Source organism: Phyllostomus hastatus, unplaced genomic scaffold, assembly GCF_019186645.2.
Source record: "Phyllostomus hastatus isolate PE091 unplaced genomic scaffold, TTU_PhHast_1.1 phas_contig_210, whole genome shotgun sequence".
Classification (NCBI taxonomy): Eukaryota; Metazoa; Chordata; class Mammalia; order Chiroptera; family Phyllostomidae; genus Phyllostomus; species Phyllostomus hastatus.
In genome coordinates this window covers 34947583-34963283 of record NW_025333737.1, presented here as the reverse complement: position 1 = coordinate 34963283, position 15701 = coordinate 34947583, and the positions used below count along the sequence as shown (strand labels likewise).

At 61.1% G+C, this 15701-nt stretch overlaps 1 protein-coding gene and 1 non-coding gene across 3 annotated transcripts; one reads left to right on the top strand and one right to left on the bottom strand.

Annotated features, from left to right (window-relative positions):
- The first annotated feature begins 91 nt into the window (after nucleotides 1–91).
- On the top strand, nucleotides 92–15482 carry GGA3 (golgi associated, gamma adaptin ear containing, ARF binding protein 3). Of its 2 annotated transcripts, none has more exons than XM_045835876.1 (17): nucleotides 92–181; nucleotides 7139–7223; nucleotides 7348–7423; nucleotides 8496–8594; nucleotides 9285–9408; nucleotides 9670–9773; nucleotides 9910–9990; nucleotides 10505–10642; nucleotides 10932–11013; nucleotides 11121–11237; nucleotides 11362–11607; nucleotides 11952–12022; nucleotides 12247–12563; nucleotides 12728–12951; nucleotides 13242–13411; nucleotides 13528–13638; nucleotides 13828–15482. In XM_045835876.1, exons 1-17 carry the CDS (start codon nucleotides 142–144, stop codon nucleotides 13936–13938), a joined length of 2196 nt encoding a protein of 731 aa, XP_045691832.1. In that variant the 5' UTR covers nucleotides 92–141; the 3' UTR covers nucleotides 13939–15482. The 2 variants fall into 2 exon arrangements, with proteins under 2 accessions (XP_045691832.1, XP_045691831.1); XM_045835875.1 differs by having other exon boundaries at nucleotides 119–181; nucleotides 7112–7223.
- LOC123817792 lies at nucleotides 5406–5527 on the bottom strand. The gene has a single exon (XR_006785506.1). It is a non-coding gene; the product is annotated as a small nucleolar RNA SNORA32 (small nucleolar RNA).
- Nucleotides 15483–15701: the final 219 nt, after the last annotated feature.

Sequence of the window (15701 nt, the reverse complement as noted above, 5' to 3'; positions counted from 1 at the left end):
CGCCCTCCCATTATCCGTCGCAGTCTGGCGCGACCGTCGGTGGCGGCGCCTCTCAAGTCCCCATGCTGGCCCCGCCCCGGCTCAGATCCTGCAGGTTATCGCGAGGTTTGAGGCCGCGAGCCCGGCCCGGGCGGCTGCAATATGGCGGAGGCGGAAGGAGAGAGCCTGGAGTCCTGGCTGAGTGAGTATCCGCGTCCGCTCTTGCATGCCCTCGCGGCACCACCGAGTCTCTCCTCCGCGCACCCCTACACCCCCTCCCCGGACTCCGCGGCGCCGCCGCCTGGCAGTCTGAGCCTGGGCCCGGCGCGCCGCGAGCGTTCCGCGTTCACGCCCCTTCCCCAGCAAGGCGCCTGGTCCCCGCCCGGCACCTGCTCCGGGTGCTGCGGCGCCACTTCCCGCTCCCACGCGCGTCGGCGTGGGCTCGGGTCCCGTCCGGCCTCGCGGGCTGCGGGAAAGTGACAGCCAAGTGCTTCCGCCTGACAAGCTCTGCCGCTTAGGGGAAATTGTGGCGGGTCTGCGGGTGGCTCAGTCCCTGACGAAGGGAAAAGCTCTCGATTTGGGCTGAACGTCGGGAGCGGTGGGTGCTGCAGAGCACACGCACAGAGCTTCGGAGCTGTGGCTCTATGTCAAAGGAGAAGTGACCGCTTCGCGCAGGCAGAATGTTTGAAGTGAGAATAATCCACGCACACACAGAGAACAGAGCTGTATGCCCCCGCGCGCGCATACACCCGTGGACATCTTGAGTCATTTGTTGGTAACCTACCCTGAGCAAAGCTGAGGAACCCAGCCCATGCCGTAGTTATAGCGGCCTATTGTTACAATTGCTAACTTACGTTGCTACTAAGGAAATATGGGTTAACCTCGTTAGCTGGTAGTACTTTGCTGAAGGGTGAATAAGTTACTTTCTTATGGGCTACAGGCTTCCGAACCCAGAGGCTTCGAGGTAGAAACTGAACATGGTGATAACGCAAGTAGGGATGCGTAGTTACTACCTTTTGCAAGAGATCTCTCATTCACTAGCGCCTCCAGGTTCTTGCAGGTGATGGCTGCTTCCTCCAGTTGCCTGACCTTTCTTGATAAGAACTCCTTTCAGGTGGTTGAACCTAGGTACATTTGCAAAAATCTTCCATTACAGGCAGGTCACGAGGCATTCTGTATATATGGAACTGTTCTCCAGGGAGCGCAGAGTGTTCTGAAGACATTCATTTAATTCATTTATTAAAGTATCCTAATGAAGCAGATAATATCGTTACAGTTTCACAAAAAGGGGAAATTGTGGCAGTCTAATGAAACCAGAGCCACCCAACCAGATGTAACCAGCTGGAATTGGTTTGATTCACAGAGATCCGTGGGGACACTGGAGTAGTTTCGGTGGCCTAAGCTGAGTTTAGTAGGTTCCGAGTTATGTTTTGAACTAGGAGAGGGTCGGACCTGTTTCTGTGGGGGAGTGGAGGTGGTGAGAAGGGATGGGGCGGTATCTTTAGCGGCTGGGTGTCCCCATCTTACCGTTGTGCAACGCGACTTTTCGATGTTAGGGTGGTGTGAAAGCGATAAGCATTCAGCAGGAACCGTACTTTGAAGTTTGGGTTTCGGTCTTTTCTCCAGCTGTGCGGTAGGGCGTTCTCCCGTGGTGCTGGGCAGCGCCAGTGAGCGCAGCTCCCAGCCAGCCACGTGATCAGCCACGCAAACCGCCGATACTCCACGCTGAACTGTGTTGCCAGTGGTTTTTGGGTGTTGTGTTCTAGGCTAAGCAGTGATGTTCGGTAGGTTAGGTGTAGTGAATGCATCCTCCACTTACAGCGTTCTCGGTGTATGAAGGGTTTTCTGGGTGTAACCCCGTCGTAAGCCTTGTGACTTCATGATGTGAACTGGACCAAGTGAACCAACCAGTGCTTGCGCTTCAGCCGCATCTCATTCTAGGGCCTGGGCGCTCTGTGGTTTGCCAGACTTACCGCAGCAGCCCCTGCCGGGCCCAGTGCCTCGGGCCTGCCGCCTCTGCGCTCCGCTCCCGGGAGAGTGCCTCTGTGGAACCCGACCGTCCCTGCCGCCTCTGCGCTCCGCTCCCGGGAGAGTGCCTCTGTGGAACCCGACCGTCCCGCCGCGGCTGCACACCTCCCGCCTGCGCTCCCCTCGGCCAGCCGGGTGCTCTTGTCCCCCACTTGGCCTCTTCCCCGCAAGCCCTGTTCTCCTCTGCTCACGGAGAGCTTGGAGGCCCATCCCAGGCCCTCCACCCCCACGAACCATCTCTTGGTAATGGCGGCCTTCTCCAAAGCCCTCTCGGTGCCACAGCCGGGCAGTGTGGAAGGAGTGCCGCCTGCTGCGGGGGGCACTGTGAGAACGAGTGCAAGCCGTCTTTGCCTTCGGTTTCATGAAGGTGATGCTGCAGTGGTTAAAGCATTCTTTTTTTTTTTTTTTTAAGTTTTTTTAAAGATTTTATTTATTTATTTTTTAGAGAGGGAAGGAGGGAGAAAGAGAGAGAGAGAGAGAGAGAGAAACAACAATGTGTGGTTGCTGGGGGTCATGGCCTGCAACACAGGCATGTGCCCTGACTGGGAATCGAACCTGCGACACTTTGGTTCACAGCCCGCGCTCAATCCACTGAGCTACGCCAGCCAGGGCCAAAGCATTCTTAAATAAAGAGATAAAGGCACAGTGGCAAGAGCCAGAAATGCTAAAAATGCAGATAGTTTCTTTATCACGAAAATTCGGGATAGGTGGAATGGAAGATGCTTTCTCGCAATGGGCAGGTGGCATTCGAGCTAAACCTCGAGGAACAGGAACAGTGGGCCAAGGGGACAGACTACGATGTGGAGGCAGCCAGCCGTGTTTGGGACTCACGGCGGGGGTGCTCGGCTGGTCCGAGCCCGGAGTTCCTGGAGGAGAGCGGTGGGAGAGGAAGCGGGAGGTTAGAACCACACTCTGCAAGGGCTCGAATTCCAGGCCAAGCAGCCGGCGTTCTGCAGTTCTCAGACCCCAGTCCTACGGGACCTTGTGTCGGTGTTTGAGGGGAGGCGCTGCATGAGGGGGTTCCATGCAGGGTGGGCCGGAGCAGAAGCTCTGGAAGCGGTGGTGAGGGAGGCGGTGGGGGCAGAGACAAAAAATGAGGGAGAGACTTGAAAGGGCGTGAAGGTGGAAGGGACTGCGGACGGACCGGACCGAGAAGGGGAGGAGGCGCGGGAGGAGGGGCTTCAAACCCGGGTGCCTGTGGGTCGGGGCCAAGGGAGCTTTTTTATAGAAATGGGGAAGTCAGGGAGGGGAGTCGATGGTTTGTTTTTAGACGCGTTTCTGTACCAGAGAGGCACTGACCATTACATCCTGTCGTGGTTGTTGCCCTGGTTATGTCTCATGTTGCATCGGGAGAGAGGACCTCCTTGGATGTTGTGTTCCAGGTTAAGCGGTGATGTTCGGTAGGTGAGGTGTATTGAATGCATCCTCAACTTCAGATATTTCAACTTAGAAGGATTTACCTGGATGTAACTCGGTCGTAAGTCTTGTGACTGAACGGTGTGAACTGGACCAAGTGAACCAGCCGGTGCGTGCGCTTCGGCAGCATCTCATTCTGGGTCTCATCACTCCGAGGCTTGCCGGAGTTCCTGCAGCAGCCCCTGCTGGGCCCAGGGCAGGGTCTGAGCCGTGTGCGTTTTCTGAAGTCCCTCCAGGGCCTGGCATGCCGCACGCTTAATTTTCAAAGGGTGCCTAACAAACACTCCGTGATTGACTCACTCTCTCTTGATGCAAGGCTCTAGCAATGAAGGTCAATTCTTGACTCTTTTTCCATCTCTTCTTCTTGCTTCTGCTTATTTCTGAGTCGTTGCTACATGGAACGGGCCGTCTCTGGGATGTCTGGGAGGTAACGGGATGGGACAGCCAGTGCTGCTGTTTCCGTCCCCACGTGACCTTTCGCGGTCCCGCGGCAGTCAGGGCTAGCGGTGGAGCTGCAAGGGGGAGCAGGGAATCTAGAGGTGCAGGCACAGAAGAGAGGAGGGCTTTAGGTAGGGACCTGAAAACAGAAACCTTGAATCGGAATAGATCCCAGAGGCGTGGTTCCAGAAGGCAGGGTCCCTGACGTAAGCCCCGAGGTCTCCTCCGTGCCAGGCGATGGAGAACGTTGAGTGGGTGGCTGCATCTGCTGAGCGAGGCAGCGGGCAGATGGAGAGATCCGGCCGCCCAGGAGGATCCCCAGAGGTTTCTCCCAGTTCCTGTGGGCGACTGAGGTCCGCTTCCGGAGCCAGCTGGAGAGCGGGGGTGGCGGGGGTGCTCGGGAGTGGGGCTGAGGCTGGGGCTTTTTGTGCCCACATGCAGGCGCGGCGCTCCCTGCAGGTTCGCAGCAGGAAGTGCTACCAGGGTAGAACTGGTAGATAAATAAAGTCAGATTCTGGAGAAGTTGAACACAGTGAAAAGTAAGCAGGGGTATTCTTGGAAGCAGAAACGCCGTTGGAGTTCTAGCAGGTGTGAGAAGAACACACGTTTGGTGAGTGCCTGTTGCGTGTGCATGCATGTGTGCGTGTATGTGCGCACGTGCGCAGGGAGGCCGGGGAGTCCACATCAGACTGTGTTTGGAAGATGCTTCTCCAGTTGCTGACAGTGCAAGTGAGGGGACTGCTTTCTCTTACACCACGAGGTGTGTGGCTGTTCCCGGAGTGGTGGTGATGGGGCAGTCTCCCTACAGTCTCTTGATGTGACGTGAGAACTGTAAACATCTCAGATGATAGGCTGAGCAACGAAGCCACGCTAACACCTGAGAAGGTTTCAGGTAACTGGCGGAAGAAACTCGGGCTTCCCTGGAAGGTGACAGCTAGGAGGGCACGTGGCAATTAGTGGTCACAATCAATAGGATTAATCTCTCCTTCCTCCAGGCCTGACATTCCGGAGGGCCTGCTAATTCTCTGTTTGCAGTTGAGGACAGGCATGTCTCTCTCCCTCCACGCATGAGCGTGAACCGTGTGAGTCGTCTCGCAGCCAGAGCAGAGGCACCGCCAGGCAGGCGCACGCAGCCGGAGCCGCAGCCCCGTCTCTGCTCTGCCTCCTCTCGGCGTCTGACCCCTGGTGGCTCAGGGCCCTGTGCGTGGGGCACGGAGTCCCTGTTAGGACCTGACTGTGGAGCCAGGGATTTTTAACATCAGGAAGAACGGAAGTTAGGAAAATGGTCCAGAGAAGTCAGAACTCAGGAACTTCTAACAGGGCCCTTGTCGGGAAGGGCCTCCTCCTCGTCAGGCTGCCGTCACCCGGCTGCGGACGCCGTGCGGGTGCGGGAAGCGGCCTGTGTCCTCAGCCCCCCCGTTCGTCCTCCCGGCCTGGGCCCTAGCTGCGGCAGACAGCTGCTTTCTGGACGCTGCTCTCTGGGGTAGGCGAGTGCCAAGGTCTGAATCAGAGACGGGAATGGTTGCTTTTGTTTTTTTAAAATAAAATGTCCCCAGTAGGCGGAATGCTAGTACCGTGGCAGAGAGAAAACCCAGTGGGAAAATGCATTGTGGTCATGTCCGTGACAAACGAGAAAACTGCGTCCTAAAAGCCTTGGTAATGACCACGAGACGGGAACATGGTTACCCAGCCTCGGCCAGGGCTGCTGTCTGCGAGCACAGCTTCTGGGGGTGAGAGGGGAAAGGGGACCCTCACCAAGTATTCGAGGCTCTGCGTTAGCACTGGATTTGAAACCCCAGTGACCCTCTGAGGGCTCCCCAGCGTCTGTCTCTGTCCTTGACCCAAGAGCATTTCACCTTGAGGGCACTGTGTGCTCAAGCTCGGATCGCGCCTCCGTGACCCCAGGGGTGGAGAGCACGCTGACCGGTGCTTCGCAGGGGTCAGTAAACGTTGTTAGCTTAACCACAGATGGTGAGGATGACCCGCAATTTAAAAGAATTTTTAGATCTTGAAAAGTATTGAAGGATATGAGGGAAGTATATGTTCTTCTTTTTTTTTAAAGATTTTTATTTATTTTTAGAGAGGGGGGAGGGGAAGAGAAAGGGAGAGAAACATCAATGTGTGGTTGCCTCTCACATGCCCCCCACTGGGGACCCGGCCTGCATCCTAGGCATGTGCCCTGACCGGGAATTGAACCAGCGACCCTTTGGTTCACAGGCCAGCACTCAGTCCTCTGAGCCACACCAGCCAGGGCCTGTAGGAAGTATATTTTCTAAGTATGTGTATTTTTTGTCAAGTATCCCGTTTTTCACATTCTCCAGGAAACACTTCCTTCTGTAGTTTCTAATTTGTTATTTTTAAAAAATCTTTTTCAATTACAGTTTATAATCGTTACTATTCTGTGTTAGTTTCGAGGGTACAGCACAGTGAGTAAATAGTCAAACTCTTTGTGAAGTGTTCCCCCCAATATTTCCAGAACCCACCCGGCTGCATACCGACTTATTATACTGCTATTGTTTTTAATTATTAATTGATAAATTCATTACAGGCATGTGATCACTTTTTTATCCTTATTGAATTTACTGTGGTGACATAAAAGTTACACAGATTTCAGGTGTGTGGCACTATTATTGACTGTATTTCCTACACTGTACTAGGAAGTACTTCTTTATTTAAAGTAATTTTTTATCTTTTAAAGATTTTTTTAAATCTTTAGAGAGATGGGAAGAGAGGATGAGAAACATCAACATGTGGTTGCCTCTCACACGCCCCCTGCTGGGGACCTGGCACAAAACCCAGGCATGCGCCCTGACTGGGAATTGAACCGGCGACTCTTTGGTTCTCAGGCCAGCACTCAATCCACTGAGCCACACCAGCCAGGGCTAGGAGGCACTTCTTGATCACCCCGACTTGCTTAACACCCAGCTTGGTTTTCCATAGCTGGAAGTATCCATGTTTATGTGTCACAGTAAACATTCTACACAGGATCTACTCGAGTGTTTCAGTCATTTGTGTCTGCATTTGTCCTGTCGATCGTGACCTGCCCTGAGCCCCGTGCGGCTGAGGACCGTTTTCTCCTCACTGGGGGCCTGCACTTTGCGGGCAGAGCGCGGCGTTCGTACGTGACTTGCTGCCTGGCTGAACCGTTGAGGCCTCCGGTGGAGGAGAAATTCGGAAACGGGCGTCTTCACGTCGGTGCATAGAAGTTAAGAGGAGAACCTCTGTTTGCCCTCCTTGCTCTTCGTTACAGTCGTCCCCTTCTCTGTTCTGTCCCAAGATAAAGCCACCAACCCCTGCAACCGCCAGGAGGACTGGGAGTACATCATCGGCTTCTGCGACCAGATCAACAGGGAGCTCGAGGGGTGAGTCTGGAGGCCTTGAGGGGCGGGTGAGGGCGTTGCTGGGAAAGGGAGAAACGAGGCCAAGGAGGCCTGGCCCTGCGGCCCCGGGGCAGTGTCTTCAGGGTGCGGTCTGCTTGTCCCCCAGGCCGCAGATAGCCGTCCGCCTGCTGGCCCATAAGATCCAGTCTCCGCAGGAATGGGAGGCGGTCCAGGCCCTGACGGTAGGTTCCCCTGGGTAGCCTGTTTCCAAGTGTGTGCGCCCTCGTGCCAGCGGTCTAGTGGGAGAGGCAGAGGCTGAGGGAGGGGCCAGAGGCCAGCGGAGGGCGGGGCTCAGACACAGCTGTCCAGCCCGTCACGAGTTGGCTGACTGAAGCAGATTGGAGGTGAGTGAAACTCACTCTGTAGCTAAAAGCAACGCCAGTTACCAGTGAAGGTGTCGCACCAGTGGCGGCTCTCGGTGTTCGAGACCGCGAGGGTTCGGGACGTGGGGCTGCGTGCAGAGAGCGTGTACAGGGGTTCCCCCTGTCGAGAGGCGCAGGGCAGGGCGTGGTCTCGGGAAGGCGGCTCAGCCCGTGTGCACGCCTCTGTTCCGATCCCCGAGGGACATTGGTGGTATGGGGAGACACTGTTGGTTTTCTCCTGTCGGGGTGCCCCTGGCGTCTCCTCGTGGGTGAGAGGCCAGAGGTGCTGCCACACACCCTGCGGCGCACGGGGCAGGCTTCCGTGGGGAGTGGCCGGCCCCAGCCGTCCGTAGTGGCACAGTCCAGAAACCCCGCTCCACAGACACGAGCCCAGGAAGGGGGCTCTGGCGCGGCGTGTCCCTGGCCCGGGCTGCAGGCACAGGGCAGCCTCAGGACGCCCTGCGGCCCCAGAGGGAGGGCAGGTGGGAGTGGGGCGGGGGGAGTGCGTTGTGCCCACTGAAGCTGGGGGAGCAGTTCAGCCGGGAAGTCCCGCCTCCCAGAGTGTCGGGCAGCTGCGGACAGGAGCCTGGGCCTCGCTCTCCTCAGCTCGAGGACGCAGCGCGGCACCTGGCAGGGAGGCGCCTTCTGGGACTGACGTTCCACCTTCTTGGCCGGGGGGTGGGGGGACGGGGACGGTTCTCTGGTTCCCGCTGAGCTTCCCCAGAAGAGCTCTGTAATTTGAGGGACATGAGATGTCCCCTGGGGTCGTGTTCTCAGCTCTTCCCGATGAGTCCTTCCTTGGGTGAACGTTTATCTGGCACCTGGGGGTGGGGGGCGGTGCCACCCGGACCGCACCCCCACCGAGCGCCCCCCGCCCTCCCCCGCGCCGCAGGTGCTGGAGGCGTGCATGAAGAACTGCGGCCGGAGGTTTCACAACGAGGTGGGGAAGTTCCGGTTTCTGAACGAGTTGATCAAAGTGGTCTCTCCGAAGGTGAGTCGGGGCAGTTTGCTCACTAGTAGGAACCTAGTGCTTCTCCCCTCCCGCCGTGCTGGCCGTCACTGCCCAGCGGGCATCCCCGTGGACACGACGCTCTCTGTGTCGTGTCCTAGGACAGGCGGCCCCGAGGACAGCAGGGCGACCACGCGGGCCGCGGGGACAGGCAGGCCGCGCCAACGGGCGTCTCGCCTGCATGCGAGCAGTGACGAGGCACAGCCGTGTGCGTGTCTGGGGAGGGTCCGCACGGCAGCCGCTTCCGTCTGGCCGACCGCACGTGGGTGCGAGGGGCTGGCCTGCCTGTTCCTCGGCTGCACGGGCTCTGCTGCACACGAGGGTTGCCTAAGCTCCGGGCCCCGACTTACACGGCAGAGGGAACAGTTTTACGCTGAAGACCGGAAGTGCTTTGCGGTCAAGCGCAGCTGCCTTTCTGGCAGACGGGGCGTGCAAACGCAGGGCCGGCTCCCGCGAGCTGCCTGACCGCAGACTCTGTCCCGGACGGGTGCAGCCCCGCCGCTGGGAGAGTCCTGCCCGCCCCCGTGCCGTCCCGCACGCCTGGTCCCTGCCGGTTCCCACTGGCCTGAGGGCTCCGTCTCCTTAGCAGCCGCTTCACGGCTGTGGAGGAGCCTGCCCACAGCCCTGCCCCAGACTGCGGTCACTTGTTTCCCGTCTCCTTTTGCCTGTTAGTACCTGGGGGACAGAGTGTCTGAGAAAGTGAAGACCAAGGTGATCGAGCTGCTGTACAGCTGGACGTTGGCCCTGCCCGAAGAGTCGAAGATCAGGGACGCCTACCACATGCTGAAGAGACAGGGTGTGTGCCTGTGCCCACCCCCGCCCAGCCCCGGGGGGTGGCCAAGGCAGGAAGGAGGGGGGTGTCTGTTGGCCCCAGGCTACGTCTCTTCTCCCCCCTAGAGACAGTGGGACGGGCTCGGCTGGGGTTCGACGGGAGAGGCGTGGGTGCCTGCCCTGCCCCTGCAGGTCCCGACCGCAGGGGGGTGCGCCCTGGCTGTGTGAGGGGGGCGGCACGTCACCCTCGGCCTGAGCAGACGCCCTGCCCCGTGTCACCTTGCAGGCATCGTGCAGTCCGACCCTCCGATCCCCGTGGACAGGACACTGATCCCCTCTCCACCACCTCGTCCCAAAAACCCCGTTTTCGACGACGAGGAGAAATCCAAGGTAAAGCGGGACCGGGCTGTGCAGCCCTCGGCGAGACGTGGCCCCACTAATACTGCGGGGACCTCGTTCCTCTGGGGTCTCCCCGGGCGGGCGCTGCCCGCCACCGTCACCCTTGACTCCCTCTCCTCTCCTGCAGCTTTTAGCCAAGTTGTTGAAAAGCAAGAACCCAGATGACCTCCAGGAGGCCAACAAGCTCATTAAGTCCATGGTGAAGGAAGTAAGTGGGCCCCGGGCGTCGGGGCGTGGGCGGGGGGCCCATAGGCAGAATCCCCGCCCTCGGCGTCCCCTGCGGAGGCCGGGTACTGGAGCAGAGGGGCGAGAGTGGGTGGGCCCAGTCCGGGGCCTGGGGGAGGACCGTTATTTTAAAAGAAAAATGGCCCTGGGCCGCGTGGCTCAGTTGGGTGGCACATCGCCCTGTACACCAGAAGGCTGGGGGTTCGATCCCTGGTCGCAGTGGGTCTGGGAGGCAACCGGTCCAGGTTTCTCTCTCACGTTGATGTCTCTCTCTCTCTCTCTCCATCTCTCTAAAATCAGTAAACACATCCCTCGGTGAGGATTAAAAAAACATATTAAAAAGGAAAAAACCAAACAGGGTCCGAGGCCCGTGGGTCCCCAGGCCCGTGCACTGAGAGGAGCGTCCCGGGGGGCTGGCCGCGGCTCCCGTGGCCTCCGGTGCCACCCGCGCCCTGGGGGCTGCGGGGGACAGTGTGGCCGAGTCCCTTCTCTCGCAGGACGAGGCCCGGACCCAGAAGGTGACAGAGCGTCTGCACACCCTGGAGGAGGCTAACAACAACGTGAAGCTGCTCGGCGAGATGCTGCTGCACTACAGCAGGGAGGACTCTTCAGAGGCAGACAGAGAGCTCATGAAGGTCGCGCCCCCTTGGGGACACTGCTGCGCGTCCGGTGGCCCCTGACTCAGGGGTCGGCAGGGCGGCCGGGTAGAGGGGCTGGTGCCCCCGCCTGAGGGGAGCGGAGACGGGCCCACCCTGGGCGGAAGGGCTGCGCGTGCACCCCGTCTGCGGGGCTCTGCGCCCCGGGCTGCCCTCGGCCTGGCCCCCGGCAGAGGGGCCCCCGCGCGGACCCCTGGACCTGGGTGGTGACCTGGCCGAGTCAGGGGACCTCGGGGAGCCCCGGCTCAATCTGGGCCTCTTCTTGCAGGAGCTGTTCGATCGGTGCGAGAGCAGGAGGCGGACGCTGTTCAAGCTGGCCAGCGAGACAGAGGACTATGACAGCAGTCTGGGTGAGCGCAAAGGGAGGGCTGGTTGTCAGGGACGACCCGGGAATCGGGTGTGTCTGTGGCGGGGCAGTTCTCACGGCCAGGAGTGAGACGTCTCTCCTCTGCTCCAGGGGACATCCTGCAAGCCAGTGACAACCTCTCCCGGGTCATCAACTCGTACAAAACAATCATTGAGGGGCAGGTCATCAACGGGGAGCTGTCCGCCCCCACCCTGCCCGACTCTGAAGGTGCAGTGTTTGAGCCCCTCGCGCGGGACCCTCCAGGCAGCCCCCGTGCCCATGGAGGGGGCGCCCTGCCATACAGCCTCTAGCGTGGTCCCTAATGGTTCCTGCCCCTCCCCCTCTCATCCAGGAAACTGCCACTCCGGCAGCCAAGGCGCACTCATCGACCTGGCAGGGCTGGACGCACCCAGCAGCCCACCCCCAGCGCTGGCGCCGGCCCCCCCAGCACCTTCCTCGGGCATCCCTATTCTCCCCCCACCCCCCCAGACCTCAGGGCCTGGGGGCAGCCGCTCCTCCAGCCAGGCGGAAGCCCCCCCGGGGCCCAGCAGCACAAGCAACGCCCTGTGCTTGCTGGATGAGGAGCTGCTCTGCTTGGGTGCGTCCCGGAAGGAGACTGGGAAGGGCTTCCTCTGGCAGAGCGGGTAGAGAAGAAGGGGGCATGGAACCGGGAGGTGCGCGGGGCGCCCCGTGTGCTCAGCAAGACAGGGGAGGAGGCTGTGGTTGGGAGAGGGTCACGTCCAGTGTCCCTCAGGCTACCAGGGCAGTCTGCAGTGGACTCTGGGGTGGAAATGGTAGATCTAGTGTCTTGCTCTGCCTGCATCCCGCTGGAACCATCCCCCGGCCCATCTCTCTGGCTCCTGCACCCCTTCCTCAGGCGGGGGGCCAGCGGGGCTGCCCAGGCCCAGCGCCTCCTCTCACCACAGCCGTCTCCGTTCTCAGGCCTCACGGACCCACCCCCCACAGCCGCTCCCAAGGAGTCCGCGGGAAACGGCCAGTGGCCCCTGTTCCAGGTGGGTGCACTGGTGACACCACCGGGACACGTGACAGCCATCCTCACCGGTGCTGCCCCGTTCTCGAGTGGCCCTCAGCTGCAGTGAGCCGCAGCCCTGCTGTCCTAGGTCCCTGGGGCCCGTCCTCGGGGGCATCTCCGCCAGCAGGTTGCCAAGGGGCCAGGGTGGAGAGCTGGGACCCCCTATGCCCCTGCTCATGGGCACTCTCCGCTCTTTCCCGGTAGAACGAACAGTCGGACCTGGACTTTTTCGGCCCCCAATCCGGGACGGCTGCCCGTAGCCCCCGCGACGGGCCTGTCCTCCAGCCCTCAGCCACCCCTGCCGGCAGCGCCCAGGCTCCGCTGCCGCCCCCCTTCCCGGCCCCTGCGGTCCCGGCCAGTGTTGCCACCCAAAAAGCAGGCTTCTTGTTTCCCACCGGACCGCCCCCAGCTTCGGCCCCAAAGCCTGAGCCCACAGCTCCTGGGTACCACGGCTCAGCTGTGGGCGACGGCACCCTGAACAAGCTGGACGCCCTCGATCAGCTGCTAGAAGAAGCCAAAGTGTAATAAGTGGGGGAAGGCTGGTGGAGGAGGGTTGGACCTGGCTTGGAGAAACCAAAGGGTTTGGGGCGTTCTCTCAGTCGGACCTGAGACGGGGATCTGGAAGCTGGGGAGGGGGCGGCCGGCAGCCGTGCCTGGTCTCTGACTTGCCCTTCCTGCCTCCTAGGACCTCAGGCCTGGTGAAACCCGTCACCTCCAGCTTCTTTCCTGTGGCCACCACCTCCCCTCTGGTCCCTCCCGGCGCCTCGGCCAGGCCTTTCCTGCCGTTCTGCACGGGGCCCGGCAGCCCCCTCTTCCAGCCACCCGCCTGCCCATCCCCGGGCAGCCCCGTGAAGGGGCCCGATCTCTCCCTGGCCAGCGTCCACGTGCCCCTGGAATCCATCAAGCCTAGTAGGTGCTGGAGGCGTGGGGGGGGCGGGGGGTGGAGCCCACGATGTGCAGCGGTGTGGGGAGTGAGTGGGCCGGGTCGGGACGCACTCAGAGTCAGGGGACCGCTTCCTCCTCGGCCGGTGCCTGCTGCCGCCGGGCACCCAGTGCCGGGCTGGCAGGGGTTCCTCCCCGGGCTCCTGCGGGGGGAGCCGCTCTCCCCACTTGGCCGCTGCGGGCGCCCCCAGGGCTGCTGGGGGTTGTCGCCCTTCTCTCGCCTTCCACACCCCCGTGCCGCCTCCGCCTTCTTACAGGCAGCGCCCTTCCCGTGACGGCCTACGATAAAAACGGCTTCCGCATCCTCTTCCACTTCGCCAAGGAGTGCCCGCCGGGGCGGCCCGACGTGCTGGTGGTGGTGGTGTCCATGCTGAACACAGCGCCCTTGCCCATCAAGGGCATCATGCTGCAGGCCGCCGTGCCCAAGGTACTCCCTGGGGCCTCTGGACGCGGGCGTTCCCTGTCTCTGCAACGCAGTGTTGAGGGTGTTCGTGGCCAGCAGGTGGCAGTGTGTCCCCTGACCACGCTGGGTTCCCTCTGTAGTCAATGAAAGTGAAGTTGCAGCCACCGTCTGGGACAGAACTGTCTCCGTTTAGCCCCGTCCAGCCGCCTGCAGCCATCACCCAGGTCATGCTGCTCGCTAACCCACTGAAGGTGAGCTGGGGGCCCCAGAGTGGGAATCGGGGACCGCCTCTCCCACCCCCGAGTGTCGTGGGGCTGCAGCACCAACCCTGTCCCTTCCCCACCCTGGTTCGGTGGCTGAGCAAGGGTGGGGAGGTGGGGGCAGGGTCTGCCGCACAGGCCCGGCGGGTGACGGGGTCTCGTGTGCTGCCCCCGTCGCAGGAGAAGGCGAGGCTGCGGTACCGGCTGACTTTCGCCCTGGGGGAGCAGCTGAGCACGGAGGTGGGTGAGGTGGACCAGTTCCCTCCCGTGGAGCAGTGGGGGAACCTATGACCCCAGAGGACACTGTCGTCTCCGCGTTGAAGCCCAAGCAGGTGGCCCTGAGACTAGAGGGCTGAGTCCAGTTGTTCACGTCCTGACCGCAGTGCTTAGAGCTTCGGTGTGGGGCAGGGCCCTGGGCGTTGTTGCCAGGGCCCGAGCTGCTGCTGTGGTGGTCTCTCCTCCTCTGGCCCCTTAAAAGGACCCGGTTTTATCTACCTGTGTGACTTGAAGTGGCCATGCACTGTGGGGCGGGCTGTGGCCCCAGACCCTGCACCATCCCCTGAGGACGCAGACCCAAGGTTTGAGGAGGTTTCCTCTCGTGCTCACACCCCCCAGTGCCACGGGCAGGTCTCTAAAGAGCCTTGTGGGCCCCCCGTCAAGGACCATGTCCTCACACCCCCACCCCCGCCATGCTGCTTGTGCTTCCCCTGCTGGCAGGCTGCTACTCCTACCTCCAGGAGGGGGTGCGGAGCCCAGGGGCCCCCCGTGGGCCTGGGCGCAGAGCAGGGAGTTGGTGTGCTGCCTGCCGTGGGCAGCGTCAGCCTGGAAGGGCCACTGGATGATAAGTGTGTGCTTGTCCCTGGCGGCGGCAGGTGGCGTCCCGTGGGCGTCTCAGTGGGACGTGGAGCTCAGCCTGTTAGAGACAGAGCCGGGCCTCGCAGCACCCTGGACGAAGGCGCGAAGAGAACCGGCGCCCCCTCCCCGGGGAGCGGGACTCGGAGCTCCCTGGGACAAGTGTGCCCCACCGGGGCAGCAGGCCAGCCTTCTCACTACCTCTTGCTTGGCACGAAATGGACTGCCGTCTCGCCCTTCGAGTCTCTGAAGGGCGGATGACACCTGCCCCTCTGCGTCCTCTTGCTTGGGCCTCTCTCCCCCACCCCCCCGCCCCCGGACAGCCCTCGGCACCGTGAACAGACAGGAACAGGAGGCCCAGGGCCGGGCGGGAGGCGCTGGACTGGCCTGCTGCAGGAGCCGCCCGCTCAGCCGCTCGAGGGTGCTGTCGGCGAGGTGTCAGGTCTGGAGGTGGTGGGGTCGGGGGCTGAGCTTGAGTGGAGTCACCAGGCCCTGCCGCCTCAGCAGTGCTCACCCCAGCCAGCTGGTGCCAGACAGACGCGGGGCTCCCCGGGCCGCAGGCAGCAGGAGCCGCAGGCAGCAGGAGAAAGTGCACACACCTCACCGGGCCCAGCTGGACGGGCCCAGAGCCTCGTTCCCTGGCCCTAACCCTGTCCCTTGCCAGGCTTCCTGCCTCTGTCTGGAGGTCACCTCGCCCTTCCCCCCATCTTGAGCGAGCAGGTTTCACTGCTTCCTCGGACCGGTCGAACGTGAATTGATTTCACTACTTAAGGAATAAACCAAGAGCTTTCCGGAGACCAGCTGCTGCGGCCCCGGGAGAGTCGGTGGGGTCACCACATGGAAACGCTCCTTTATATAAGCTTCAGACATTAAAGTTATTTATGAGTGTCACTGTCGGGGTCGCTGTTTTGTGACAACTATGCTGGATGCACTGACTGCTGCCCTCACTTTGCTGCATGTTAAATAAAATCTTTTCCACCCCACTCGGAATCCTCCTAATCCAGACCCCACCCACCCACGGGTGGGGGCAGCACCTAGGGCTTTGCTGAGCAATGCAGGGTCCTGGATCTTTCTCTTAAAGAAGGTGACGAGAGAGCTAACGGACCAGGGTTCCGGGTGACTGGGAGGTGAGCCCAGGTTCCAGAAGCACAGGCAAACCCCCGAAGGCTCCTGTCTGAGGTTCTGATTACGGGCGGGCGGGC